General features: G+C 40.3%; 1 protein-coding gene across 1 annotated transcript; it reads right to left on the reverse strand.

Annotated features, from left to right (window-relative positions):
- Positions 1 to 13,012: 13,012 nt before the first annotated feature.
- BEND6 (BEN domain containing 6) lies at positions 13,013 to 21,027 on the reverse strand. The gene is made up of 6 exons (XM_053451492.1): positions 20,988 to 21,027; positions 19,684 to 19,844; positions 18,959 to 19,139; positions 18,591 to 18,748; positions 14,646 to 14,862; positions 13,013 to 13,153 (listed from the first exon to the last, which is right to left on the reverse strand). The coding sequence occupies exons 1-6, from the start codon at positions 21,025 to 21,027 to the stop codon at positions 13,029 to 13,031; spliced, it is 882 nt and encodes a 293-aa protein (XP_053307467.1). The 3' UTR covers positions 13,013 to 13,028.
- Between the last annotated feature and the right edge of the window lie 6,801 nt (positions 21,028 to 27,828).

Consider the following 27,828-nt stretch of genomic DNA (forward strand, 5'->3'; position numbering starts at 1 on the left):
TAAATATCAAGTAAAATTAAAGTCTAATGTATATCAATTAATTATATATGAATATGTGTAATATACAGTCTGTACAGTATAAATATTAAATTGTCACAAGGTAATCAGGGGGCCGCATCCTTCTCTCTGGTAGCCTCTGCTGCTGCCGGCAGTTCCTCTGGGTGCTTCTATGACAGAGCGCCGGCATCACATGACCTTCCTGTGCTTCACCATAGAAGCCAGCAGCAGTGGAGGTTGTCTTTGCGCATGCCGCAGCCGGTGAATATTTGCAGGATGCACACAGACAACCTCCGCTGCTGCCGGCACTTCCGCCGGGGCATCTAAGGTTGAGCACCAGAAGGCCATGTGATGCCAGCTCGCAGTCAAAGAAGCCCCGGGTGAAGAACTGGCATCGCACAGACCTCCACCGGCTGCCCCACTAGACACCAGGGAGTCTGAACATGGGTCACAAGAAAAGGCATGTACTGGTAAATCAGGGGGGTTAAGCTTGACATAGGGGGTTAAGAGTGGCATATAGGGGATTAAAAGGCATATTGGGAGGCAGAGTGGCTTATTATGAGGCACAGTGGCATATAAGGGGTATGAGGCATTTCTGGGGGGCAGATGTGCATAACTGGGGCAGAGTGGCATATAAAAGGAATTAAAAACAAAAAAAACTAGTAAAACTTTTTTTTCATATTACAATTAATAAAATATTTTATAGTAAACTTGTGAAAAAACTTCGTTTGAAATACATAACTGCAGCAAATATGCCTACTGGATCCACATACCAACCATATTAAGCCAATTATTAGTTATGACATCACTGAAGGAAGGCAACTAGGTGTCAATTTTTTTTTTTACAAAGAACATGTTTTTTTAGAGACAAACTTGACGCGACAGCTTTATCCAAAATATGTCTTAGCTTCTTATTTGTTTTCCATATAGATACATTATTGTGAATAGTACTCTGCACTAAATTCTGTAACAAAATAAAGACAATGATCTTTGGTATTAGAAGACTTCTGAGATAATTTTTTAGATTTTTTGATAGATTTTTCATCTAGCAATTCTATTATATTTTGATAGAATTTTCCTCTAGTAATTCTATTCTATCCATATGCCTGGCTTTAATATAGGGTTTATTAATAATATTGTACAGCACTACGGAATTTGATGGCGCTATATAAAACAATAAATAATAATAATAATAATAATAATATTGTAATCTACCAAACAGTTTCTTATCCTGCTTATCAAACTCTAATAATTCTCCATAGGGAATATTTCGAACAACGTGATCAGTGTGGCAGCTGGAATAGTATAAAATAGTATTCCTAGCTGTGGGTTTTCTATATCCAGCTGTAACCACTTTTCCACAGTTACTGGTTTTTTTTTCTCTGGAGAATTTTAAACTAAATTGTGAGTTTAAATAATTACCGTTTAGATCATCAACATATTGTAAAAGAGCATTTTCATCCCCAGACCAAATAAACACAAGGTTGTCAATATATCTGGCATACCAGACAAAATGCTTAATACAATAATTCTACAGGTTAGTAACTTCAATCTCGGGGCACTCACTTGCCCACCCATTGCCCAGCTCCCATATACTCTTCTTGTGTGCAGCTAACCCTGTCCACTGATTTTGTTCAAAGCCCCAGGAGTGAAGGGCTCCAGCCAGCCAACCCTCGGAAAATCACAGTCTTGGGTGTAATGCCCGCACCAAAAACAAAAAAAACACCCAAGATTTTTTTGAGGTAAGTGTCCCAAAGGCTCATGCCAGTGTGACAAATATGTATTCATGGCTTTTGTTAAGATGTATTCAACAAATGCTTGTTATTTTGTAGTATGTAACAATAAACACTATACATTAATACTCAACTATAAATTTGAGACATATAGACCATATTTCATGAGAGCCTACATGTCTCACTGTGTTTTCTATATGTTGATTAACAGGAACTTGCCCTACAGTGTAATGAATGAGTCAAGAGAAAGAGGAAGTACACATGAAACAGAAAGACTGAGAAATTTTGAGAAACTGTAAAATATGAAAGGGGAAGAGAGAAACCAAGACAGAGAAATGAACAGCAGACAAATCTCAAACAAATACAACCAGGGTTTGACAAATTTGTTGTGAATCTAGGCGCCAGCTAAAAAAGTTAGGCGCCAGGATTTTTTTTAAACGAACAGTTGGTCAGGAGTGATCTGATCATCATCAGCCCACTTACTAAACTCACAGCGTTTGACCTGGAAGCACCCTGGACTTTCAGGTCAGTGCTGGTTTTTGTTGGGTTTTTTAAATTATTATTTTGATAAATTATTATTTTTTAACCCTTTCAATGCTGATGTTCCATTGGAGCACAGCATTGATTGATATTTAGTCCCCACAAGCTTGTGGGGAAAAATGTTAACCCCTGCAATGCCACAAATGTGTCATACACAATTGTGGCATTGAAGGGGTTAATGCTGCACTGTCGCTCTCATGGAGCGATCAAGCCGCAGGGGAGGGTTGGGGCTGGTCTCCACACTCATGTGGAGACCAAAGAACCCTCTCCCCCTGTCCCTGAAGCTGCCTCTGGCAGCTGGGACGCAATTGCTGGTCTATTGACCAGCCATTGCAGGGAGGAGTCTCTTTGATGATTCCTGTAGGCTTCCATGTCTATAGGAGTCATCAAAGGGCTTGTGGGGGCTCGTTTTTGCTGTTGCTGGTCTGCCTGGGCTTTCAAAACGGGAATTAACCCCTAAAATGCCGTGATCGCGGCATTGAAGGGGTTAACGCTGCACTTTTGCTCTCATGGAGCGATCAGGCAGCAGGGGAGTGTTGTGTCAGGTCCCCACACACCCCAATCAACACACAACCGCCTTCCCTGAAGCTGCCTGTGGCAGCTGAAAACGCAATTGCTGGTTTGCCGGCAACCGTATTTTCAGCCTACAGAATCACTCTGTGGGAGTGATCACGGGCTCGGGGTGGCCCGATCACCACAATTGTGGCTACGTGGGGGCATTTTGGGGGGATTTAACAGGCTGACAAACACCTAGGCAAACACCTATTTGTCGAGCCCTGATTACAACAATTAAAATAACAATTGACAGAAATATATGTACATATTCAGTTCCATAACGGTTGCGTTTATGTCGGTGCCAAACCAAACATGAAAACCAGTGTTCAAGGGTATAAAGGGCTAAATGTTATGCTAAGAGACTTAAATAGACTTTAAAAAACATTTTTATAAAACTGCTATGTATACTGTGACAGGACCGACCTGTACCCCAAATGGGTACACCTGCCAGACGCTGCTCTGTTCTGCCCATCGTGACCAAGTATACAAGACTTCAATCATCAGGTGGAGCTAGCATCGAAGATAGCAGAAAACACAGCTCCTTAGGAATACAATATACTATCCTGACAAGGACAGCTCCAAAACTTAGCCCATTAACAAGACAGAACTCGTTTTGAGGTAAAACGGGAACTGACTTTATTGGGAACAGTACGGATATTTATACACACAATGTAATTGGATCAGGAGTATAATACCATCAACTACCATAAAAAACAGCGCCTCCATACAGTTCTATGGCCAGGAATGCCCACCCGACAAAAAGTCACTATTTCGGGGTAATCCAGAGGGAGCAGCATCAATCCTGGGTGCCCAATGGAGGGCTCAGGGTCCGAAGGATGCTATGTTCCAAACAGCGACTTGATCTGACCTCAGGACCCTGGGTGTCAGCGTCAGAAAGATTTAACTTGAATTCCAATCTGTATTTCTTTAGAAAAAGACAATCCATATTCAAAATATGGCAAAATAAGCAAACAAAAAAAACACAAACTGTGCAAAGTTAGAGCGCTTCATTTGTCACTGGGTGCTTGCATAAGCAGATATAGTGATTTGAACAAGTACCAATTTCACCATTCATATATATATATATATAATCACTTTATAAGCAACAATGTTTGTAAATGATTGTTTTGTGGTGACGTCAGCCAACCAAAAGTGAAAATGATCAACGTTAACTATTCAATAACACTTGTGAATGATTATGTGATAATTATATGTATATGCATTGGTATCTGAAATTTAACCAAGCCTGCTCAATGAATCCGGTAAGTACGTTATAATACTTAAACTAATAATGAATTAATGAAAGAAGAACTGCAACATCTAATCATTTATCTTCATAATTATATAAATACAAATCATTCATATAAGGACATGTGTACACATTATTACTAATCAAATAATGAATTGTATTTGTTGATGGAAAAATGGAGCACATCAAGAAATAACATTTCTTTCAATGTGTCGTGCTATGAAGCCATCTGTTATCAAGACTTTTCATTACAACATGAAAGACTAATATGAATATATAATAGATACATAATTTTTATCTCACTATATTATTTTACATAATTCTCAGTAAATATATTTCTACATTTTATAGGTTAACTAATTTTGATGCATTAGATGATATACATAATACTGTTATACATAATTATCAATCTATTTTTTCAATATATTAGTAATAATAACTATTTGATATAATGCTATCAAATTTATAAATTAATTATAATTTAAAAAAATCAATTAGAATACAAAAACAATAATTAGTTAATAAAAATAATAAATCAACTTAAGAATTAATTCCATGTGGCCTGTGGGTATCTAACGCCCAGGTGGAAGGTCCAGTATGCCTCCTCCTGTCTGATTTTGTGAAATACACCCCCCTCTAGGACCTGATGTAATACACTCAATAACCTTTACATAAAAATGTTACATGTTTCCTGAACTGGAACAATGAAAATGATTGCTTTTAGGAATATTCTTTTTATAGATGGTGTCATTGAAGTGTTCTCTAATTCTACATTTCAAAGCTCTATTGGTTTACCATAGGGGCGTACCTAGAGTATTTGGCACCGGTGGCGGATCCTGTATATGGCACCCTCCCACACTTTAAAACTGCATAGCTTCTATCGTTAGGCAAACATTGACAGGGGTACAGCATAACTGTTATCATTATATACTGAGGCACACATTGACGGTGGTACAGCATAACTGTTATCATTATATACTGCGGAAACTGGTCCTTTGCACCAGTTTGTTATTGTATGTGTTTCTAAATTGTTCTACTGACTGTAACAGCGATGCGGAATCTGTCGGCGCTTTATAAATAAATGTAATGTAATGTAACTGTTATCATTATACACTGAGGCCGACATTGACGGGGGTACAACATAACTGTTATCATTATATACCAAGGCAGACATTGACGGGGGTACCGCATGACTGTTATCATTATATACTGAAGCACACATTGACGGTGGTACAGCATAACTGTTATCGTTATATACTGAGGCAGACATTGACAGTGGTACAGCATAACTGTTATCATTATATACTGAGGCAAATGTTGCCGGTGGTATAGGATAACTGTTATCATTATATACTGAGGCAGACATTGACAGTGGTACAGCATAACTGTTATCATTATATACTGAGGCACGCACTGATGGTGGTACAGCATAACACATATCACTATATACTGAGGCAAACATTGACGGGGGTACAGCATAACACCTATCGCTACATACCAGGGGTGTCCAAGTTTTTTCTGCAGTGGGCCACTTCATCAGAAATGTATGTGTGTGTGGGCCGCATTCATTTTTCACTGAGAGAAAATATGGCCTTTTAGCTTTATAATGCATATTAATACATTTCATTTCATTTGGCGATAATGAAAAAAGTATTGGAAACGTTTTTTTTTTATCAACTTTTATATGTCATTCTATGATTACTAAATTACTTAAACAGTTAAACAAAGTCAGCCCACAAACCATTTAAAACAAGTTTAGCCAAATAAAACTGCGCAAGGCTGGAGTACACTGTGGGTAGAAGCTGGATTTAAGATGGCTGATGCACACTCGAGGCAATGCCGGATTGAGAGCATCACGGGCCAGGTGCTGAGGATTTTGGTGGCCATTTTACGGAAATAAATAAAATAGACAGAATCTTAACTCCTTGGCATCGATGTATACTGGATAAAGATGACATCAGTGCTCGGCAGATAATATAGGATAGACTCTTATGTAATGGGATTGGGAGTAATCAGTACACGAAAAAAGTCATCATACACGGGACACCTGAAGCCACAATTTACTGCCACTAATCCTATATATTAAAATATTCAGATTGAAACAGAGTAAATGACACAAAACCTTTACTCTTTCTCTCACTGATTTCTGGGCCAAGAATGTTTTGTCCTCTGAAGTGACTACAAATTCAGGAGGGCGTTTTATCTCTGGGTAAATAAAAATGAAATAGTTCTATGTGTTCCTGCAGTAAAGTAAAGTGTCAGGAAACAGACAACTAAATACACGCCAGGACAGGCTCTGCCAAACCAACACCCAAACACACACACATCAGGACAGGCTCTGCCATACCCCCTATATGCCACTCTGCCTTATACCCTGTCCCATGCTGGAGTGGCATATAGGGGGTATAAGGCATAAGGTATTTCTAGAGGCAGAGTGGCATATAGGGCAAATAAAAGGAAATAAAAACAAAAAATATATATTTTTCTCAATCATAGCTTTTATTAAATATGAAAAAATAGTTTACATGAATTAATATTTACTAGTAAAACTTTTTCCCTATAAGGTCATCTTATCTTTTTCTTTTTTTCCTAAATTTATATTCAGATTTTGGGAGGTCATCTTGAAATCAGGGTCGTCTTATAATTGAGCAAATATGGTATTTGCTGAGGAGGCCCCTGCCGGCGACCAATAGAGCCGCTCTTATGGACCTTTAACTCCTGACGGTGAAACTCTGCCTGGGCCCGCTCCAGGAGTTTACGATCGACTCTATTGTCGCTTGTACGGACCTTCATCTCCTGGAGCAGGGAGACCAATGGTATCCCCAGGCGGCGTTTCGCTGGTTGATGGCAGAGGAGCTCCCTGCCGGTCACAAATAGAGTCGCTCGTACAGACCTTTAACTCTTGGAGCCAAGTTCCGCGTCAGGCGTTACAGGTCTGTACGAGCGACTCTATTGGTCACTTGTATGGACCTTTAACTCCTGGAGCAGGTTGGTCTACCCAGGCGGAGTTTCACCATTAGGAGTTAAAGGTCTGTACGAGCGACTCTATTGGTCGCTCGTACGGACCTTTAACTCTTGGAGCGGGGAGACAAATGGTCTCCCCAGGCCAAGTTCCACATCAGGAGTTTAAGGTCTGTGCGACTCTATTGGTTGAACACAAAGAGTTGGTCGGCGCCCAAGTCAATTTAGAACCACTTTTCCTAGGTATCGCCATTGTTTAAAAATTGAAAACTAAAATTGAAATGATATGATTGAAAGTCATATGTATGGAAGCATATAAAAACACATATTTAACCAATAGTCTTAATTGGTTTTAGGTTTTCTTATTAAGTATAAAGAGCGAAAGTGAGAGTAATAGTATGGATAAAACACGCGAATCAATGGGTGAAGCGAGAAAGAGGAAATGCACGCTTACACATCCACACTAACCCACAGCTGCAGTCCATATTTGTCAGTCAGTATGCAGATTTAGTTAGTAACTTTAAAATAATGTGCTCGCCTTCCAATTTGACCAGTCATAAAGAAGACAGTAACAGCAGCTTGTTCAAAACCACATTACAAAATGTACTATCAAGCAGTTTTCATCAGAAATTCCCCACAATAAAAGGGAAGTATCAATAAAAAATTCTCTAGTAAATTAAACAAGGGTATTAACTCTGTCTCCAAAGGTTATATAATGTCAGATTCACATCTCTGATATATTGTAGGTGTTGTTCTCATTACCCATTTAAAGGCACTAACACCGGGTAGCGTGGGATGTACTGGGAAGTCTGAGGCAGAAGGCCCAAGAATATAAGGTTTGGGAACCTTTTATGGACCTGTTGAACCAGGCTGTGATGGAGGGATCTAACTGTTGTCGCCAATGGATGGCAATTGAAGATTTGGTTGCATTAACCAACTATATAAGCAATTTTTATGTCAAACCAGAGGGCTGGTACGAATAGCACGTAGAACACTAGGGAGAAAGAACGCATGCATTCTGTTAGCAACTTGATAGTATTGTGTGTCCAAAAAAGGTCAACGATTAGGGCCATCAGCTATGTGTTAAGGTGCCACTATGATCAACGCACCTCCAATAGGTAGAGACTGGGTTGGAAAACTTCCATTGGAAATATTTGGGGTCCTGAACTGAACTGTCAACAGCTTGCATGTGGTTTCTTGGGTGTTTATTGATCATTTGTGACATGTTCCTAGAATATCAACCAGGTTTGGATCTGTCTTTAAAATCTCCCAGTGTCAATTTATAATTTTTCTCATTTTTTTGCCCGTACTATAATAATTTATAATTATAATAAATATAATTATCACCTCCCTGATACTCTCCTCAAGTCTGATCGGATCATACTGTGTTTCAATAAAGGTCTTTTTAATATATTCAGCTTGTGTATGGTATTCTTTAAGGTCCGAACAGTTCCTTCTAATTCTAACAAGTTGGCTCTTAGTTGGCTCTATCAGAAAAAAATATAATTTTTGAAATCAACCGATTAAAAAAATGTTTTTATTTTAAGGATGGAATGTTTCATATAGATGTGTGAATCAAAGAAAATCTATACATGTGTAGCTAGAGGTGGCAGTTAGCGTAATGCCTCATTGGTTGTTAAGTGTGGAGGTAAATTGGTTTAATTTGTCTAAGGTGCCGCTTCAAATAAAAAACATGTCATCTATATACCGTATTGGCTCGGACATAGGCCGCCCCCATATATAGGCCGCACCCTAAAAGTTTGGTGCTTTTTTAAAGAAAAAGTTTTTTTCTTTAAAAAATCACCAAAAAACATGCTGCCACTCTGTCCTCTCCCCCCCCGAGATATGCTGCCACTCTGTCCTCTCCCCCCCGAGATATGCTGCCACTCTGTCCTCTCCCCCCCGTGATATGCTGCCACTCTGTCCTCCCCCCCCGAGATATGCTGCCACTCTGCCCCCCCCGACTTACCAGAGCAGACTCCCAGGTGTCTTGCGGGGCCGGAGGGGGACATCTATGCACATCGTGTATACAACTCCCGGTGCCGGCACTAAGCGGAAGTGCCGGCACCGGAAGTTGTATACGCTTATTGCGTAGATGTCTTCCGCCGGCCCCGCAAGACACCCGGGAGTCTGCTCTGATAAGTCGGGGGGGGGGGTGTAAAATGCATCGTGCGGACGTTCGGACGATGCGCTTAGACAACCTCCCGTGCCGGCACTCCCCCCGTGGGAAGTGCTGGTACGGGAGGCTGTCTGAGCGTATCAGACAGTAGGATACAGGTCCCCTGCACCGCTGCGGGGGATCTGTATCCTAACCCCGCTGCCTGCCCGGCGCCCGGGAACTGCATTTAAAGACTTAAAGTGGGGGGAAAAAATGCGGCCTATATTCGGGCCAATACGGTACATGTGGTAAGTCACAAGATTAAATAAAAAGTATCTTATAAGTATAAAAAAGTATATTATAGATAAAAAATTGTTCCCAGGCCGCCATGAAAAGATTTGCAAAGCTAAGGTCAAATTTTGTACCCATGAATGTGCCTTAATTGGAGATAAAAACCCAAAATAATTATGTGTAAGGACTAATCAATGCCTTCCATGATAAAATCAACCTGTTCCTGTTTAAACCTCACATCCTTTTCTAAAAAACTCTGAACAGCCTTTTTCATGTTCGATAATGGTATATAGACTCTTGACATCACAGAATTTTTAAAAAATTCTTAAAATATCTCCTGTGTCTTTAAGATAAGACTTTTGTCGTACCACCAAAGGTTGAAGTTGTATATCTATATATTTCGATAACCTGGAAGTAATTAAATCAATACCAAACACTATAGGTGTGCCTGGAGGGTTAGTTGGATATTTATGAATTTTAAGCATATTTGTTTTTATGGTCATAACCTCTAACAGGCTGCTACACTTATGTCATTTGGTGGCCACTGGAATTGTGCACCCCTTTTCTAGTGGTACAGTGACCACATCTTCCAAAGTGAGTCCTTAGACTAAATCTGATACAGCGAGCTCCTAGGAAAGGGATGAAACATGAGATTTCGGGCAAAGGATTTCGATCGTGAAAGGGACTGTCCCTCCTAAACAGCAACACTTGGCAAGTACAGTATGTGGTAACACTTCCTCTGTTTGAAATACCTTCATCAATTTTGTACTTTGGTGATTAGAGGAAGAATAACTTAAGCATAGCAACAGCACCACCCAGTGGTACCCCTACCACTTACACAGTGATAGAAAAAAGCAAATACCGTATTTGCTCGATTATAAGACGAGGTTTTTTTCAGAGCAAATGCTCTGAAAAATACCCCTCGTCTTATAATCGGGGTCGTCTTCTAATCAGACCTCAAATAGAGGTCTGATTAGGAGACTAAGATCCAGATCCCCCGCACCGCTGCAGGGGACCTGGATCCTCCTGTCGTCGCCCCCCACACACACACACACACACTTACCGGTGCTTCCGGAGGTGAAGTTGGCAGCGGGGGTTTGTATGCGTCCGTCGCAAATACCTTCCCCGACTGTCAGAGATCATTGTTCCAGAGTTCCTGATCTCTGACAGCCGGGGAAGGTATTTGCGACGGACGCATACAAACCCCCGCTGCCAACTCCACCTCCTTCCGGCTGCCGCGGAATGAGACGTCAACCCGCTGCCCCGGCAATACACCAGGAAATTGGAAGCACCGGTAAGTAAGTGTGTGTGTGTGTGTGTGTGTGTGTGTGTGTGTGTGTGTAGGGCATTTCTGGAATGCCTTACACCCCTATATGCCACTCTGGCACTTAGGGGGTTAAAAGGCATATTATGGGGCAGAGTGGCATATAGGGAGGTATAAGGCATTTCAGGAGGCAGAGTGGCGTTAAGGGGGCATTTAATAGTGCACTCTGCCTCCTGAAATGCCTTATACCTCCCTATATGCCACTCTGCCCCATAATATGCCTTTTAACCCCCTAAATGCCAGAGTGGCATATAGGGGTATAAGGCATTTCTGGAGGCAGAGTGCTCTATATAATGCCTTTTAACTCCCTTAATGCCACTCTGCCTCCTGGAATGCCTTATACCTCCCTATATGCCACTCTGCCCCATAATATGCATTTTAACCCCCTAAATGCCAGAATGGGATATAGGGGTATAAGGCATTTCTGGAGGCAGAGTGGCACATAGGGGGTCAAAAGGCATACCATGGGGCACAGTGGCATATAGAGGGTTAAAAGGCATATCATGGGCCACAGTGCCATATTGGTGTGGCAAGCCTGGGGGCAGATGTGCGTAACTGGGGGACAGGTTGGAAAATACAATAGAAAATATAAAAGAAATAAAAACAAAAAAAAAATATTTTTCTCAATCATAGCTTTTATTAAAAAAAATAGTTTACATGAATTAACATTTACTGGTAAAACTTTTTTCCTTTAGGGTCGTCTTATATTCAGGCTTTTTCTTTTTTTCCTAAGTTAATATTCAGATTTTGGGGGGTCGTCTTATAATCAGGGTCGTCTTATAATCGAGCAAATACGGTACTACCATTACCAAACAATTACATTGCCAGCACAATTGTATTAATTCAGTAAAAAGATTTCCAAGGTATTTATTATTGTTATACTTTATTTACAAAGTTCCAGCATAATGTTTAACATTAATCTAATGAGAGACTGAGAGAGAATATACTGAAAGCATGATACCATAAATATATTTAAATTCATTAGAAAAATTGATAGGAGTAGAATAATATCATTGGAAGGGTGAATCCAGAGCCTGGCCTAGGGAGGTCACACATCCAGACACTCTCACTAATGCACGCACACAGACACTCACACCAACAAAACTAGACAGTAAGCACTAACACTCATGCACACACACACTAACATATACTTTCACTAACATACCCAGACAAGTGCACTCTATTGTTCCTGTGTTCCCATGTATTATCTGGTTTTGTATGACTACTCTCCTAGCCCCTGGTTTCTGTCGCATGACTTTGTTAATCTCCGTATTCCTGACCCGGCTCGTCTGATTACCCGCTCTGGTAATTGACTCTGGCTTGTTATTTGAACGTTGTTTTTGTGTCACGATTCTGGTATTCTGCCTGGCACCTTAATAAAGTTATTTTGCATTTTACCTTGTGTCTGTCTGGTTCGTGGTCCCTAACACACACTAACATTGCATTACTGCACATTTACTGAACTTTTACTGCATTGTACTGCAGTATTACTGCAATACAACTAAAGTACTAGTAAAGTACAACTCCAGTACAGCTGAACTTTTACTAAATAACAACTGCAGCATTAATGCAATACAGCTGAAGTAGTATTAAATGAATACTATATGACAGCTGTACTGCAATACATAATACCACTAAAGTACAATTACAATAATACTGAAGTGCAATACTAATACAATGCAGTACAATACCATCAAAATACAACCAGAATGTTAAAAAACTATTTTATTTGAAAGTGTATTGACAGTACAAAAACAGATTTGACTGTAGCATTGTAATACAATTTAAGTTTTTTGTATTGAACAAAATATAGAAACAAACTTTTTTAAGACCTTAAGATGTGTTCGTGTGGTGAGCTGTAAAAGTATGTCTGTGAAATGGTATAAATTACAGTATGTGATCCATGAAGGGTGTTTCCTCAAAAATGTTCCCAAGAGATGGGCACCTGCTGGAAGGTCTGCAACTTCCAATGAATCAACGTGTTTACACGCGAATATCTGAAGTCTAATAAACTTGTGGGTTTTTTAACCAATGGGAACAGCACCACTAAAGTCTGAAACATGTGACATTCTGACTCAGTCCTCATGCAAAGTATAACAGATATCGAAGACATAGAAAGAGGATATTCAGAACGCAAGCTGAATTGTAGTTGTCTATTAGTCCTTTATCAAGATATCGGAACAATACATGTGATTTAACTTTTCTTGAATTTTAAATACTGCAAATACACTTAGTCTAACTCCCAGCCTGTTATTTAGTTACAAATAATACAATGATTCTTTATTTCTTCCCACATTGTTCATGGAGGTTTCGCCTTCTGAAGAGCTTGTCCTCATTGTTCAGTTTTGCTCTTATGACTGCCTTTACGTCACATTTGGAAACATTGAACTTCTTTTGGATGTATTCTGAAAAAAAAAAAAATCAGAGAAAGTTTTCCCCCCAGTTACCACTGCTTTACCACAGGCATTCAGTAGGTTTAAATCAAGAGAGATTAATCAAATGCTGCCTGATATGATGTATTTATTTGGTATTTACCGTATTTATCGGCGTATAACACGCACTTATTTCCCTAAAATTTGGGGCTGAAATCGTAGCTGCGTGCTATACACCGATTTGTGCAGTCCGACGCTTTGATGTCACCAGGGCCGGCCGAAGACTTAACGCCGCCTGGGGCGAAGTTTAAAATGCGGCATTTTAAACTTCGACGACGCCATTATTTACCCCCGCCCCCCCCGGTGCTTACCTTTAAAGAGTCCTGCGGGGAGTCTCCCTGCTCTGCCACGGTGCCGGCTTGTAATGCTGAGCGTCGGAAATTGACGCCACTTCCGGCGCCCAGCATTACAAGCCGGCACCGAGACCGAGCAGGGAGACTCGCCGCAGAGGAGAGAGAGAGAGGGGCGCCGAGCGGGTAAGCGAAAACCACTCGGCGCCCCTCTCTCTCTCCTCCGCTTCAAAACGAACAACAAAAAAAACCGCTTGGGGCGGCAAAGTGCCGCCCCTTCTAAAGTGCCGCCTGGGGCAATCGCCCCAGTCGGCTCCATTGTAGGGCCGGCCCTGGATGTCACTGAAGTACTCCAAGCTTTCCGGGGTGTAGTAATGAGTCAGAGCATACGCCAGCACTTTGCTCTGACACACTGAGTTCCCGGACCATAGAGGTGGCAAAATGAAGGTGTGTGTTATACGCTAACGAGTGTAATATGCCAATGAATACTGTAAGTGTAACCTGCTCAGCATCTGAAAATGGTTTAAATTATACTAAAGCTGTTTTTCATATTTATACAGTTTGATCAACTATAAACTGGCGCGGGGCGCTCACCGCAGCTGGGGTGATCCACGGGAAGGGCCCGGCGCGCGTCCAGAGTCGCTGTGCTCCTTCCGAAGGCCTGCCCCCTGGCATGTTAGAAGAATGTAGGTAAGGGAAGTCGGCAAGTTACGGATCTGACTTGCCGACGTCCTTTACCTACATTGTTCTAACATGCCAGAGGCATGGTTTTTTTTTCAAAATGTAAGTGTTTAATTGAAATGTGAAGCATTTTAAAAAAGCAAAGTGGGCTTAAGAACATTTTAGTTAGTCCACTCCAGAGTTTTCTTATTTGCATGAGTCATTTAATTATCTAATTTGATGACAAAACATCACATGTTATTTAGATGAGAGTTAAATTTTGTTTGAATAACTACCTTATTCTTAAAGCAATTAATATATTAATAAGAAAATGTTTTAAACTTAGATATTGGTTGGGGCTAATTGAGTCAATTCTCCTAATCACGCACACTAAACAAGTGGTTATACACGGATTGAAACAAACTTATTAAAAAAATAAATAAATAAAGCAACGCATGAAAATCCAAATACTTTTTCACAGCACAGCTAGTCTGTAGAAATACATCAGAAGTTACCCATTAGGACGGACACTTTGTGAGCTGGAAGTGCCTCCTTGCTGGTCTCTGCATTGGGTGCCTTTCTTCCATTTAGAGAGTGTGTTGCAAGAGTTTCTCGTCCAAATGTGATGAGGAAAAGCTCATTTGTAAACTTTTTAAAATCTCGAGTGTTGATCTTTTCAAACTGACTCTTCTTTATTCTCACGCCCTCTCCCAAACTGATGTAATCGATTACCTAACAGGGATTAGAAAACAGTAATTTTTATTAAAGTTTGACCACCACAGTGACAGATTATAGGCTGTTACAATATGTATAACAACATGGCTCAGAAGTGCTTTTTAGTAGGAATGCACCGATACTAGTGTCAGTACCAATACTGAGATTCTGTACAAATGCTCCGATACTTATGACCAATTCCTCCACCACCTACTCCTCCACGGTGGAGGAAGCATCCTGAACCGCGCTCTCACAGTTGGTGCACACTGGGATCAGTGAGTTCCCAGACTGTACCGGCCTCTTGTTGAATGCTGCTACATTCAGGAGGCTCCCTGCAATCAATACTCCACTGGACTGTCATCAAGTGCTACCTACTGCTTATTGTGTTTGCTAGACCACCATTCCATTCTCATCACCATCTTTCTCCAGTTACCATGCTCACAATCATCTTGTTCCTCCTTTCACTTTCATGTATTATCAGTAGAACAGTTATCTCTCTCCAACCACCAGCACCTCCACATTATCTCTGTATTGCATCATCATTACTTTCTTCTCCCCTTCTCTCATCCCAAGCACTTTTCAACTTCACCTCTTCCCTTTCCCCCACTTCCCCTCACTCTCAGCAATCTCTCCGCTCACACAAGTCCTCTCACTCTCTCTTCTACTTCTTTTAGCAGCTGGGGATATTTCCCCAAATCCTGGCCCTCCTTTGGGTCTCTCTTCCTCATCCTTTCCCAGTCAACATTCCCGAAACTTCAATAATCTTGTCCACATACCCTGCTGCTCCTCCTACCCCCTTTTACATTTGCACTCTGGAATGCACATTCTGTCTGTAACAAACTAATAGCCTTACACAACCACTTTACCTCTAGTTCCCTGCACCTTCTCGCTCTAACTGAAACCTGGCTAACCTCTTGTAACACTGCTTATACCGCTGCTCTCTCTTATGGTGGCCTCCACCTCACTCACACTTCCAGATATGATGACAGGAAGGGTGATGGGGTAGGCTTCCTACTCTCCCTAACTTTTCAACCTATTCCCTCTGCTCCATCACTCTCTTTCTCCTCATTTGAAGTCCATGCTATCCAACTATTTAATCCCATCTGCTTACGCATTGCTGTTATATAGTGTCCCCCTGGCCCGGCTAACATCTTTCTTGACCACTTCTATCATGGCTGCCTCACTTTCTCTCCTCTAATGTTCCTTCTGTTATCCTTGGGGACTTCAACATCCTAGTTGACACCCCATTAATTCCCATGGCTTCAAAATGTCTTATTAACTTATTAACTCCCCTACTCATGATGATGGTCACACCCTGGACCTTATTTTTTTCTAGCATGTGCTTTCTCACTAATTTCCCTTTCCCCCTCTCTGACCACCACTTCCTTTCCAGCTCTCTAAACGTGCCTCCTACTCACTCCCCTGCACCCCATCCTAGCCTTACCAGAGACCTCAGCTTTATTAACCTTCAGAAGTTTTCAACCAATTTACTCCCTCTCCTCTCTCTTATCTCTAACATGTCATGTCCTAACAACGCTACCTCCACTCTTACATCTGCTATTGATGATGTAGCCCCAGTTACTACTCGCTCTTCACGACGTTCACGTTACCAACCCTGGCACACGATTGTAACCGAACACCTACGATGTTGTTCCCGCACTGCTGAGCGTAGTTGGCGAAAGTCTCATTCCATGTGTGACTTTCTGCACTACAAATTTATGCTATGTTCCTACTAATCTGCTCTCAACCTTTCTAAAGAAACCCACTTCTCCTCCCTGTCTCATAACCTCATCGACCTATCCCTACTACCCCTTTCACTAACCTTAATGCCTCTGATTTTGCCACTTATTTCAATAATAAAATCAAAACTATCAGATACAACATATATGCTGTCACTGAAGAGGAGGTACGTGCTATTCTTCTTTCCTCTTGTCCAACCACATGCCCCCTTAACCCGATCCCTTCTCATCTCACCCAGTCTCTTTCATCGACTCCTATTCCTACTCTAGCTCACATTTTCAACCTCTCCCTCACTTCTGGATCTGTCCCATCCTCCTTCAAGCATGCCCACCCTTGACCCGACTGATCTGTCCAATTACCGTCCCATCTCTCTACTTCCTCTCACCTCTAAGCTTCTTGAAATAATTGTTTATACCCAATTAACTACGTTTCTTTATTCCACCTCCCTACTTGACCCTCTTCAATCTGGTTTTCACCCTCGACACACTACTGAGTCCGCCCTTACTAAAGTTACAAATTACCTACTTACTGATAAATCCAAGGGTCACTACTCCATGCTAATCATACTGGACCTTTCTGCTGCTTTTGACACTGTGGATCACCCTCTTCTCCTTCAAACTCTTCATGCTCTTGGTCTCCGTGACACTGTTCTCTCCTGGTTTGCTTCTTACCTCTCTGATTGTACCTTCAGCATCTCTGTCTCCAATAACTCTTCCCCATCCCTCCCCCTCTCAGTCGGGGTACCCCAAGGCTCAGTTCTAGGACCCCTTCTGTTCTCTCTTTACACTTCCTCACTTGGCAAACTAATCTCTTCCTTTGACTTTCAATACCACCTCTATGCTGATGACACCCAGATCTATCTATTGTCTCCTGATCTCTCTCCCTGTCATGTTCTATACATTATAGGTACTGTTCCTTTAATTAATTACTCCCTATTAACTCCCTATTAAAATCTCATTAGGGAGTGATTCTGGGCACTTCAATTTGTCTTAACAAAAGTGCTGCACGCATACCTTGTCTCTACAGGTGATCCAAGGAAGGGCCCCAGCCCCACTGCTCCGACCGGAGCTGTATTACTTGAAGACTTTTCTGCTTAACCGTCTCCTTGCCCTGAATGAAGCTCCCTGCATCATCCTCTCCGATACTGACCTGGACTGTTGTAAGGATTTCCCTATTGCCTACCACTTATTGTACTGCGCTGACTGATTCCCCATTTATAGACCTCAGGACTTCATCCATGTTTACTCTCCTGTTCTGCTGATTATGTACCACGCTGAAGGATTCTCCTTTATCAGACCGCTTAGCTTTTACTCAAGTGTATCAGATTTGGTCCTTCGTTATGCCGTTCACCTCTTCTCATTAAAGAGACTTGTTACTTACCTGCTCCATTGGATCTCCATCCGTCTGCCCTGTTTGTTCAGCCAATTTCCCTCAATGTTAATAGTGCTATCATCTTCCCATCCCCTCATGCTCGCTGTCTTGGTGTCACCCTTGACTCCGACCTTTTGTTAAGCCCACACATTCAGTCTGTCTCTAAAAACTGCCGTCTCCATCTTAAAAACATTGCCCGCATCCGTCCATTCCTAACACAGGATGCCACTAAGGCTCTTGTCCATGCCCTTATTATCTCCCGCCTTGATTATTGTAACTCTATCTTAGCTGGTCTCCCTCTTAACTGTCTCACCCCTCTACAATCCATCATGAATGCTGCTGCCAGACTTATCTTCCTCTCCTATCGCTTTACTAACAACTCTCCCCTCTGTGAGCCCCTTCACCGACTGCCTGTGCGCTTTAGGATTAATTTCAATATCCTGACTGCTACTTTCAAAACCCTTTACAGCGGTTCCCCTACCTACATCTCCTCACTCATCTCTAAATACACTCCTAACCGCTCTCTCCACTCATCCAATGATCTACTTCTATCCTCTCCTCTGATTTCTAGTATTTCTGTCTGAATCAAGTATTCAGACAGAAATACAATAACTGTATAATTGGGACCCACTTGCCTGCCCACTTCCTTGAGCAGTGCATGGTTCTTGACTTTGTGAAGCAATGTCCTCAGAATATGAAGAGTTCTCCAGTGAGTCAGGCTTCTGCTTTGAACTGCACATTTTCCTTATTTCTCCTACTGTACATTTTAGCTCCTGTACAACAGCATGCATTTCTGGAAAAACAAAGCAGAGAGACACATAATCACGTCTAACTACTGTACAGGGCCCTCCACATATATTGGCATGCTTTATACTTTTGATCTTTTATTCAAAAGATTTTCAAAAATCTAACCTTTAATTAAAATTGGAAAAAAAAATTCCAATGAAATTATATGTATTTCATAATTATTGTCACCCCTTCTAATGAAACTAGATTTCATTACCTTTCCACTCCCTCAGCTCTCTCTCTGCTTTTATCCTGATGCGCTGCTCATATTTTAAATCTTCCTTTAGCGCTTTGATTTCATTTTTCAACTCCTCGATCTCTTCAGCCATGTCTGAACTCCTAGATGGCTGAGGACTTGGTACACTTAATTCCTCCAGCACTCCCACAGGTCTTGGTTCCTGAGGTATAACATCAGTTAATATGTATTCTAAACTATTATAATAAAAGATAAGATAAATAAAGTAGATTACTGCTCACCATAATTTGAGAGCAGCTTTGTTGCACTGCTGCCATTATCTTTTGTTGAATAATATTATTAGTCTTCTTTTTTTTTGTTTTAACAGGTGCATTTTCCTGAAAACAGCATCACACAATTAAAAATAAAAAGTATTCCTGAAAAATGTCCTTTTTTGCACATTACGGTCAAACTATTAAACATAAATGCTTTACTGTGCAGTGAAAAAAGAAAATCCTGATTTCTTCTATCTTTAAATATTAAATATTGTCAGATATGCAAAAAAAATTACACAAAACAAAGAAAAGTACAATTATCATTAATAAACCATATTTTGTGTTTATTCGGATTGCCTTTGTTTTATTGTATTTTGTTTAAAGATCTGAACCAAGTATTTAAATATACAGGACTGTAGGCCTCAAAGTAACTGGAATTGTTGATCTTTATTAAATACTATCTAAAATCAGTACTTACAATGGAGTACTTACCATGTCCATTAAAGGAGTCTCGCCAACATCTGCTGAGTACCTTTTCACTTTCTCTCTTCTCCCCTTTCCTAATGCTTCCTCTGTTGCAAAGAGGGGTATACTGTCCAAGGGACCCCCCTTTTCAATTTTTTTCCTCAGATCAATTAGGGGTTGACGCTCTCCTAGAAAAACAAACACATACACAGTAAATTCAGTGCCATTTTGTTCATTCCATTATTATAAATGATGAGTTTTCACTTATATTTTAATTGTTGAGCTTCAATGACAGCATACATTTGTCTACACACAGAGTTGCTAACTGGCTGGAGTGAGATGTTGATGATGTATTGTGAATCAGTCACACTTTTCCACATTTAAAATTACTACTATCTTTTCATTGCAAATAATAATCAGACTAAATTTTAATACTTCAGGCAAGTAGAAGTAGATAACAGTAAATGTATCACCTCTGATAAAATTAAATCAGTTATTTTGTCTGTCAGCCCTCGTGCGTCACGCAGCATCAGCACCGCAAGCACTGACCTGTGTGTGCTACAAATCAGTAGGAAAGCGGCGTTACCTCTAACTTGCTAAACTGGTTTTGAATAAGCTATCCATAGTCTTTTTACATTAGACGTTAAACTAACCGCTAAACTGGATGACTCGACAAGGCCAATGCTCCGGCTCGCCTGAGGAACTTTTCTCCAAAAAAACACATATAATTCTTCTCTTTTGTCCCACTTGTGAATGGCCTTGGGGTGTAGTTTTTTCATGTCTTTGTGTTTTAATTGTGATACTTCACATATATAGACAGTGTTGTCAGAGAAGAAATCAACCAACACTTATTTTTTATCCATCCTGTTTTGGACCAAACTATAGGGGTTAAAATAACAAAATACCCTGTTATAAAGTAGATTGCTGTGAGTTTTTATATATAACCAGGCTGCACTGGCTAACAGCGAACAAAATAAGTTTAAAGATCGAAAGTTCACTGAAACAGCTGCAAATAAAGAAATGATAAATTAAAACTCAAGCTCAATAGTTCTTATTCTACTGTAGAGATGTTGTTATCTTTTAGTAGGAAGATGTAACATTTGGTTTATTATTTTCAGCTGATATCAGTGTGGAGAATTGCAATAAATTCAGGATATCTAAAAGATATAGATCTTGATTTTAAATAAATAAAATGTGTATAGAACTTACTGAGAGATCCCTATAAAATATAATTACCTGGGCCTCTTTGGTATTAACCTTTACAGAACATGCCGTTTATGAGGGTTTTGAAAAACCTACAGCACACGGTATGTAAAATGTAAATCATTTACCCTTGTTTATGTGATAACCAGATATTCTAACACACTTCATCGTGCCAATAAGAAGGTCTCTGTCTTGAAAATACCATATTTGCTCGATTAAAAGAGGATTAAAAGACAAGGCATTTGCTCCAAAAAATATCCTCAAATAGAGATCCTCCTGTCTGGCAGCTGGTCAGTATCTTCATGCACTCGGGGGGTGGGTATAATGTTTTTTTGGAGTGGCATATAGGGGGGTTAAAATCGCGGCGTGTCCTTTCAAAAAATAAGTTTGAAAATAAGAGTTGAAAAAGTTTCGATGAGGGTCTCTTCATATCCTCCTGAGAATTGTGGCCTCCCCACACTAAGCATTTTTAAGGTAAAGATGAGAATGCATTGATTGGAGACGAGCCTTGATAATTCCTCCAAATTCTTTCAATTGTGGACCCAGTTTATAGGCCTTCTTCCCGTTGCAACCCAGATTTAAATCCGAGTCTGCCAAAGAGTTATAGCTGGTGGCCTCCCAATCAGACTCCCCACATAGAGCAAATGCACACTTTTACTTAATCATAACATGACCTTTTGACGGAGGGCGATGAGTTAGGTGGCAAGACTTTGATTTTCAAAATTTTCTTTGTTCATTCTACTTATGTTTTTGTTTCCTATTTGTTGTTTTTTTCTGTATATTAGAAAAATAAGATTATGTTATACATTTATTTCAGCATGTCCTCGAGCTTTGTGGCTCCTGTCTGCCCTACCGCTTGAGGGCTTGATCCATGATGCAGAACTGGCCTCTGTAAATAACCCAGTCAATGGTGTTAAAGGGCCAAGTCTTTTGAACACATAACAGTGTTTCGACATGGCAGAAAGTTTTGTCCCAGACTATCTACATAGTGTTCTTCTTGGAGTAGTGCGACAAATAACAGGCTTGTGGTTTGACAACAAAGTGTCAGAAGTAAATGTCAAAAACTCAAGTGTCATGAAGGATACCGATAAACGTTTGAAATCGGTGCGGCCACCTAGTGAGATAACCCGACTTCCACAATCTGTAAGAGAGCGGCTAAAATGGAAAGGAAGTGAGTGGAAAACATTTCTTCTAATCTCTCTGTTTGTACTGATGGGTTTAATCCCCTCCCAGTATTCCACCACTGGATGCTACTAGTCTTTACCATTTATTTGTTAACTAGTTCACGTATTTCACATGTGGACATCGACAATGCTAATATGGCTCTTTGTGAATTTGTACTTCTACGTGAGTCTCTGTATGGAAAAAAGAAGTCTCTTACAACATTCATTTCATCTCCTCAACTACTTAGCTGAGAGTGTAGGTTGGTAAAACTGTTCAATGGAACACAATATGTACCAAATAACTCAAAATCTAGCAAAACTGGAGGAACTAAAAATATTGTCGAAAGTTTACATCCCAGAAGAATCCCTGGCAAATTAATACGTTTCATCAGCAATTCGGGGTTATTCCTTATGCAAAAACATGTCAGCTGCAATTTTTTGGGTCATGGTCAGGTAAAAGAGCTACCACTGTCTCATCACATCTTACTACAGAATTCCGGAATTCATACAGAACAAAATCAAGCCACGTACTTTCAGAGGTTTGTTAATCAGTATGACTCAAAATACTCCAGATGTAATTCCTTGGTAACCATTGGGCAACAGGTTGCAAAAATTGAACACGTCATTGTTGTTCAAACACTGCCAATCCTCATACAACCAGTTTTACTGGTAAGGTTAACAAATCAAATCCAAGCCTTTCTCAAAAAGTATGTTTGCATGTATTCTCACTTAATACTTAATGTCACATTCTGTGCAGGCTACAAGGCAGTGCTTCCATCTGAAATAACAAATAACTGTATAGAAATTGATAAAAGACCAGGTGGGCTTGTCATTTTGCCCTTACCAAATTCATATGAACGTGATTAACAGTACATAATATAACTGTACTTGTACTTGTATTAACTTTTGTGAAGATGTTTTAATCTCAGAATGTGTATATTTTACCAAAACACGTACAAAGTGCTATACAAATAAACAAGAATTGAATATGTGCATTTGCGAAATTAAAATCATTTTCATAAATAATCTTAAACTATCTCTATAACATTAAGGACTCTTTCCCCACAATATAGCTTACTGAGGCATTATAGCATATTGCCAGTTTTAGATTAGTACTCCCTAAAACACACAGGGCACACATCATTAATCTAAAGATTATTTTCCCATGAATAATGTTTATTTGTCTGGAAATTAGTTTCCCACAACAAATGGAACATATTTTTTATTCTTTTATACCGCTCAGGCAAGCTCTCTGCATTCAAATATCCCTTTGATTGGTGTTGTTAGGATGACACTTGTGCCACGCCAACAACAACTACATAGGGTTTTAATCAGACTTCAGGCAGCATTCACGTGCTATCCCTAATTACCTTGGATGCCAGTTCTGTATGAGACTAGCATTTCTCTGCCTAATACGTGATATGACACATCATGACAAAATGAAAAACAGAAAACTTAGGGCTTGATCACATTTAAATTGCGTTGAGGCCAAAAACAATAGCGCTGTTTAAAACCACAAACATCGCTGAATCTAGTGCTAAAGCCAGTGATGAAACAGCAGAATGGTTCCTTGCAGCCAAATCCCATAGAGCTGCATTATAACTAGGCAGTTCTGTGGAATTTGATTAATAATGAGGACCCCATGGAATCTGGGGGTATTCCTTTCCCTAAATCACCCTCCCTGTCGGAGGTGATTTACGTGAAATAACCCTTTTGCTGCTTGCAGTGAAAGGGTTATTGCCTCGACTCGGGGCTACTGAAAGAATAGGGTCACCTCCCCTGGCTCTGTGCCCCCCATATTTAACATATTCAAGGGGTGCACTGGGGACATTTAAGTACTATATACTGTTTATACTTCATTATATTGCAAACCTACAGTTGTACTTCAATGTACTGCAGTTTTACTGCAGTTATTTTTTGTAAGGGATCCCGAGACAGATACAAACATGCATACTGAGACACACTAACACACCCGGGCACACATATGCATACCCAAGCAGACACTAACATATATATACCCAAGCAAACACTAAAGTGCATACCCAGGCAGACACACTAAGATACCCAGACACTATAGTTTATCCAGAGAGAATCTGCTGATCAGACACAGGTCCATCTCAGCTTCTCTCCTCCCCCAGACAGTGCTTTGTGTTTCAGAGTAAATGCAAGGCACTAGCCTTTAATAGAAGCCTTGCGTTAAATCTTAAATATCGGAGACTTCCACGGGGAAGCACACCACGCTACAGAAAAGAGATCTGAATGACCGATTTGCATGAACGCTCAGTGCACCCCTCGGATTGCCACTATGTAGGAGATAACTGTGACTCAAGAGTTTAACATAATTTGTTGGCTTCTTCTATCCTGCAATCAAATTATCTACTAATTATTAGTAGTATTATGACAGCTGCTTATTTTTGAGGTTTATAGTGCTTGCAGATTCTGCAGTTCTGGGTTTCAGGTTTTATCATCAGGAGGGCCGGACTGGGAATGAAAAGCAGCCCTGGAAACATTTGGACACTGGCCCCATATATTTTATCTTGTGTTCGAGCTCTTGTACCCACACGCTGCCACAATAAACACCTGAGTCACGCTATTTGCCACGCAAATAACTATAAATCATTTTTAGCACATTATTTGTATTAAAATCCCAGAAACCAAAAATGTTAAAAGGCCCAAATGAGATTAGACATTTGAGCATTCAACAGTACATGGAATGACATTCCTAAATCTTAGTTATAAAAGTGGAACAACACCTTTAGTTATAACTTGATAGTTATGAATTGATATGACAACTGTTGGATATGGTTGATTAGATTTGTTTTTGGAAAAGAAAGGTCCGTTTATTCATACATATTATGGTAATTTATCATTAAACAAAGCTGAGTGGAACTAAATCAGTCCAAATGGCTGAGAGGTTATTTATGAATGTCCTTGAAATGAAATGCAGATCTCTCTGCTTGCCAATTATAAGGCAAGCATGTCAGGAGAAAGACAACAGGGTTAGTATCTAAATATTATTTAATTTAAATGTGACATTTATGTTGTTCATTATGGCTACTCACTAAAGCAGCACACTTTAAAAAGAAAGAAAATGCAAAGACATATCGAACTTTATTACATGCTGGCAGTGGAGGGATAGCTTAGCCCTGAATACTTTGTCTGTCAGAGGGGCACATATTTATTTTAGTCATACTATTTCATGTTTTTAGTGCAAAGATAATTCCAATGTCTGAGATGACATACAGCTATTCCTTTCATGAACGAATGACCTTCATGTTTGAAGTCATTTTTAGCAGGGGCATGTTGCTTCACTCTACAAACAAGCTAGTAGTGAAAGCACTTGAGTTTTTTCGTGGCCACAATTTCATGTAGAGATTAATCTGGGGACATCACTGGCATCACACACACCTCATTAAAAAAAGACAACTAGTGAGGAAAACTGACAGATATCTCAGACAGAAGTGCCTTGCCATCTGTAGTGTATTTAGGCCTGACCCAGGCCCGATCTGTGTGGCTGCCATATGCATCCTCTCTATTGAGCGCACAATCCTGTACAATTTGAACAAAATGGTTGGGACTCCCTTGAAAATGGCCATTTAGCATAAGTGCTCTAAACAGCCTAATGGCCAATGGTGCGATTTTCCCCTGGTTTTGTTGCAAAGGGGCAACTACCTCCCTGCCACCCTAGCGGCAGGCACTGTGAGGCCTAAGTCAGTGTACACCACTGCTTGGCCTCCAATTAAATTTTTTCATCACTGTCTAAATACGTGCCTGGGAACTTCCTGGCTCCAGCTACCTGGAACCTCCCCAGGGGATGCAGGTAGGAAGTCCCATTGATATCAATGGGTGGTCCTGCTGACATCACTGAATGATCCTGTTGACATTGTGGGTGGTCTGTCTGATGCCAGTGGGCAGTCCCGTTGATGCTGCAGACCTAAAGAAGGCACTTTACCTGGAGTCTCTGTGCGAGTTCCTAGATATACAGCTTCTGTAGCTTTTACTGACACGTGACAATAATCTTTCTAACCTTTGCCAATTAACTAATTTAGATGACTATCCTGAAAGCCAGTCCACTGGCTTTGCAAATACACAAATGGTCAGGACTTCCCCAACCTAAGTATACTATATTTTTTCATATGCTTCTGCTTATTCCACCTGTCCCTGGTCTGCCTAGTAAGTGCAAGCATGAAAAGTGTGTTAGCTAAAGAGACAGTAAACTGCTGTAAAATGTATTGGTATCCTTGCAGAATTTTAATCTGCTTTGAAAAATAATATTACTATTTGGCGCACTAGACTCTTTAAAACATGTTGTTTTCACCTGGCTGATAAATATTTCAAATGTGACAAAAATGGTATCAAGGTTCAAGGGGAGATGTTACGAGAGATTAATAATCATTGTATTCTACAAACACAGACATAAAACAGAATTCTGCAATATACACCAGGTAGAGCACATTCCAGCCTTACACTTAACTGGTGAGGGTAATGTCAGTATTAACAGAAATAAATATATCCCACATATCAGACTGAGGTATAGTACAAATAACAACACATTAGCACACAGAACTTTTCAGGTTACGCTACTTAGATCGCTGTCTCTTCTGGGGGGAGCAGTTTTGAATTGGGATAGGGGGATCCAGCTGTATAGGCACAGAGCAGGTCTAGCTTGTTATGCGACATGCTATGGGGCTGGGCTAGTCCCAGAGAAACTTAAGTAGGGGGGACTAGTGGGCCAAATAACACACATAAAGGGTTATACTGCAGATTACTTACTTATACTCAAGTATTGTAGAGTCAAATGTTAAATGCTAAAGCTTGGCCGAAATTGGGTCATGCAACAGGACAATGATCGCAAACACACCAGCAAATCTACAACAGAATGGCTATAAAAAAAGAAAAGAATCAATGAGTTGCAAAGGCCCAGTCACTCGATTGAATTGCTGTGGCAGGACCAATAGAGAGAGCTGTGCATAAACAATGTAGTGAAGCAACGTTGAAAAGAAGACTGGGACAAAATTCCTCCACAACGTTATGAGAGACTAATTAAGTCTAAGTAAATTATTTTGGTTGAATAAATCATAACACGGTGTTATATTGTTGTTCACCTGAGGTTGTATTTACCTATTTTTGACCTGCTCAGGAACAGATTGTTATTATATCCTGAAATGTAAAGCCATAGAATTCAAAGAGGGTGTACTCACACAACTGAAGGTATACAGAGAAATGTGGAAATTAATTCCCTTTCCTTGTTTTACCTTTATAACCCCCATTAAACCCTTTCTACACTACACACTCCAAAATTTACATTTATCTGGCTCAAACCTTCTGCCCCCGTAACTTATGTAGCCTGTATGTTTTCCCTGCACTACACCTCTGAGGTTTCCTTACTTTTCCACTTGCTTCAAAAAATACATCCAAGTAATGCATATGTTCTAATGGTAAAAGTGTTTTAAACAGGATGTTATTCAGCTTAACGGATTCACAACTCTTGTAGCTTTTAGAGTTCTAGGAATTTTTCACAATAATTTACATTTTTAACTTGGATTTATCTGTTGGTGAATGACACATTACAAAACCTGTTCATTTGTTGTGATTATGTCATCAAAGATATGTTGGTTCTTGCTAATACATTTCCAGAATTACAACTTCTACATCCTGGAAAACAACGTCATCACTAACCAAGGGTGTAACTAAAAACCACAGGGCCTTGGTGTGAAAATTACCCCGGGGCCCCCCAACTTCACAGCTGGCCTGTGCCATCATTGTCCCCAAACACTTGTCTGTGCCTTTTTTGCACCTTGCCCCC

Source organism: Spea bombifrons, chromosome 12, assembly GCF_027358695.1.
Source record: "Spea bombifrons isolate aSpeBom1 chromosome 12, aSpeBom1.2.pri, whole genome shotgun sequence".
In the NCBI taxonomy this organism is placed as follows: Eukaryota; Metazoa; Chordata; class Amphibia; order Anura; family Pelobatidae; genus Spea; species Spea bombifrons.

Excerpts from the sequence above, each read along its gene's own strand:
- BEND6 (XM_053451492.1), bottom strand. The coding sequence starts at position 21,027 with ATGAAGTGTGTTAGAATATCTGGTTATCACATAAACAAGG. Across the intron at positions 14,863-18,590 it reads CTGCTCAAGGAAGTGGGCAG|GTAATCGATTACATCAGTTT; the intron begins GCAAGTGGGTCC and ends AATCCCTGTTAG. Across the intron at positions 13,154-14,645 it reads CAAAGTGTCCGTCCTAATGG|AATACATCCAAAAGAAGTTC; the intron begins GTAACTTCTGAT and ends TTTTTTTTTCAG.